Source organism: Dipteris shenzhenensis, chromosome 21, assembly GCF_047967505.1.
Source record: "Dipteris shenzhenensis isolate YYH24624 ecotype China chromosome 21, Dip_SZ_1.0, whole genome shotgun sequence".
Taxonomy (NCBI): Eukaryota; Viridiplantae; Streptophyta; class Polypodiopsida; order Gleicheniales; family Dipteridaceae; genus Dipteris; species Dipteris shenzhenensis.
In genome coordinates this window covers 6,406,336-6,409,058 of record NC_141616.1, presented here as the reverse complement: position 1 = coordinate 6,409,058, position 2,723 = coordinate 6,406,336, and the positions used below count along the sequence as shown (strand labels likewise).

At 41.9% G+C, this 2,723-nt stretch overlaps 1 protein-coding gene across 1 annotated transcript; it reads left to right on the top strand.

Moving 5' to 3' along the window:
- The first annotated feature begins 259 nt into the window (after positions 1–259).
- On the top strand, positions 260–1,603 carry LOC147888418 (transmembrane protein (DUF962)). Its single transcript, XM_087392659.1, has 2 exons — positions 260–748; positions 1,154–1,603. Exons 1-2 carry the CDS (start codon positions 419–421, stop codon positions 1,217–1,219), a joined length of 396 nt encoding a protein of 131 aa, XP_087248785.1. The 5' UTR covers positions 260–418; the 3' UTR covers positions 1,220–1,603.
- Positions 1,604–2,723: the final 1,120 nt, after the last annotated feature.

The following is a 2,723-nucleotide window of genomic DNA, read 5'->3' as shown; positions in this document are numbered from 1 at the left end:
GGAGCTTGTCTTGTGTTTTGGCTATGAAGCTCATCAAAACAAGTGAATAGTGCATTTTGATGATGTGGGTGATTCATGCTTGACATTTCCTTAGCCTCATCTTTTTCTTCTTCTTCCCAATCTTCCCAAATTCATGAAAACGTATGAACATAGAATCTTGTTCGTGAGGGTGAATTCAGTGAGAGCTTGCCTTGTGTTTTGGATATGAAGCTCGTCAAAACATATGAATAGTGCATCTTGATGATGTGAGTGATGCCTCATCTTCTTCTTCTTCTTCCCAATCTTCCCAATTTTCATCTGTGCGTCTTCTTCCCAATCTCATCAATGAGAGCTTGCCTTGTGATTTGGCAATGAAGTTCCACTACCCATTTGGGTCCTTTGCAATTCTGCCATAGCTGCCTCTTGATTCCTCAGCAGGATGCACTTCCGAAGCCTTGAGGAGTTCTGGCCATTCTACATGAACCAGCACACCAAGGCCTCCACCAGACGTTGGCATTTCTTGGGGACCTTGGCTGCCTCCATCTTCCTCATCTCATCTTTCCTCATCAAGTGGTGGCTCCTGTTTTTTGCTCCCCTCGTCGGCTATGGCCTCGCTTGGTACAGCCATTTCTTCGTTGAAGGCAACTCTCCTGCCTCTTATGGCCATCCCTTTTGGTCCTTCTTGTGTGATTGGAAAATGTTCGGACTCATGTTGACTGGTCGCATGGATCGAGAAATCAAGCGCCTTGGAAAGCGACCCGTTCTGCAGGTCTCATAAGAATCTTTGTTGACTTGCTCGAACTCGTTTCATGATCTTCTAGCAGCCCAGATAAACGAATGTGCTGATTTTCGGGAATTGTTTCGGGCATTGAAAATTTTGAATTTGAGCCTTTTCTATGTTTGTTGGAGACAAAAGGGTATGGGGAAGTTGTTGCGTACATAGGCATGCTCTATAACGTTTACGTTCGAAGTGGATGGGCTACGAAATTCTGACCATTAATTATTTGTTGGCCCCCTTTCGGCGACCCATGCTTGGAAAGCATTCTTCATTGTTCTATCCTAGCTTTGACTATCATGTCCAGGGCCTTTGACAGAAAGGTGACAATCAAAATAGATTGTGGCTCGTTTTTAACGAAGTTAAATCTTGAAGTTGGATTGTCTTCATGGATTTCAGGAGGATCTTCCTTCTGATTTGCCACAGATGAAGAGGAATCTTAACAGACTTATGTGGGATGAATAATACGCTCTTGATCTGTAGCAGTTGATCAATCTCCACAGTTATCTTCTCTCTTGGCAACGTACACTATGACAGGGTGCAATTATAAGGCGGCCACCGTTTTCACCTTTACAAATTAGGGGACTATGCTGTGCTGAAAGAAATGGATGCATTCTTCATTTGATTGATATCTCAGTAAGATAGTGCAGACAGACTTGCTGCCAGATAACCTGTAATCCTGCAAGTCTTTGAAGTTGTTGATATATCATGTAGGTAAATTCGTATCACATAAGCTACTTACGTTATGCACAGCTGGGAACTGGGATTTTTGGTGCTGGAATTAACTATGTATCAACTATATCATTACTTGTTTTTTTTTTCAAGGTAAAGTTAGGTGTGAGCTTTGGATGTGCTTGTCTTTTTTTTTTCCAAATCTCAAGGCTTTGATGGTGCAATATCAGCAAGGCATAGGATTTGCTTAGTGCATTACTATACTTGACAGGTATGCTAAGAGTTCTCATCGTTGCTGCCTTGTATTTAAACCATTTTCATACTATACTATTCTGGCATTGGTCGTTATCACACAGACGTCTCCTCTTCAGGACTTAATGCCAACTGAAATCGTTTCCACCTGTTGGTCCCAGAAGGTCATTTACTGCGTTCCACGTTTCATGGCAATTTCCAAGTTGAGCCAACTTAGTTGAGGTTGTGGTTTGCACAACAGTTTATATGCTCGTCCATGATCCACCTGGAGGTCAACCTTGATTTCTTTAGTATTTGAGGGCACCGTGCACAGCTATACAGGAAGTAAGTCGGCACTCGTCTATGCTGGGGAGGATGCTCCGATTTTCTTGTTTGCTCGATTCCTTACTGCTAGCCTGTTCACCACCTCCAAGTGTATGCTGCCATGTTGCTCGCGTCAATCTGTCCATGATCATGATCCACAGGTGTAGCTGTAGATTTGTTTAGAATGTATAGTTCAAATCAGATGTAAATAACCCTGCCACAGTTGTAATTCTGTGGAGTGGTTTTGCACAGTAAGTATCAGGGTCCTTGTGGGGTTGAAAGATTCGTTGAAGATTGTGGGTCTACAAGGCCATGTTTTGTGAGTATGTGGACTAGGGGTTTTCAGTGGCACGGCACAAATATTGCTAAATTTGGAGCTAAAATCATGGACAGTATTTGTTTTATATGTCCTGTTCTCATGATGGCATGTAAAAGGAGCTGCTACTTAAACTAGCAAATTAGCATAGTCGATTGCATTCTTATGTTTGTTTTACAGCAATCCAAGATGCATGATCTGAATATCAGTTTTTCTCCTGTGATTGTTTTCTGGACGTTAAGGGGTGTCTATTGTGCTTTACGTTCAAAATCCTGCTATCTGCTTTGATAATTTTATTCGTTTTGTAGTTGCAAGTATTTGCATTTCACTTGGAATAATCGTGCTTTTTTTAAATGCTTGCATTATTGGACATCTTTAAGGTTTGCTGGGGTTATTGAGTGCCCAAGCTAGCTGTACCCATAGTGT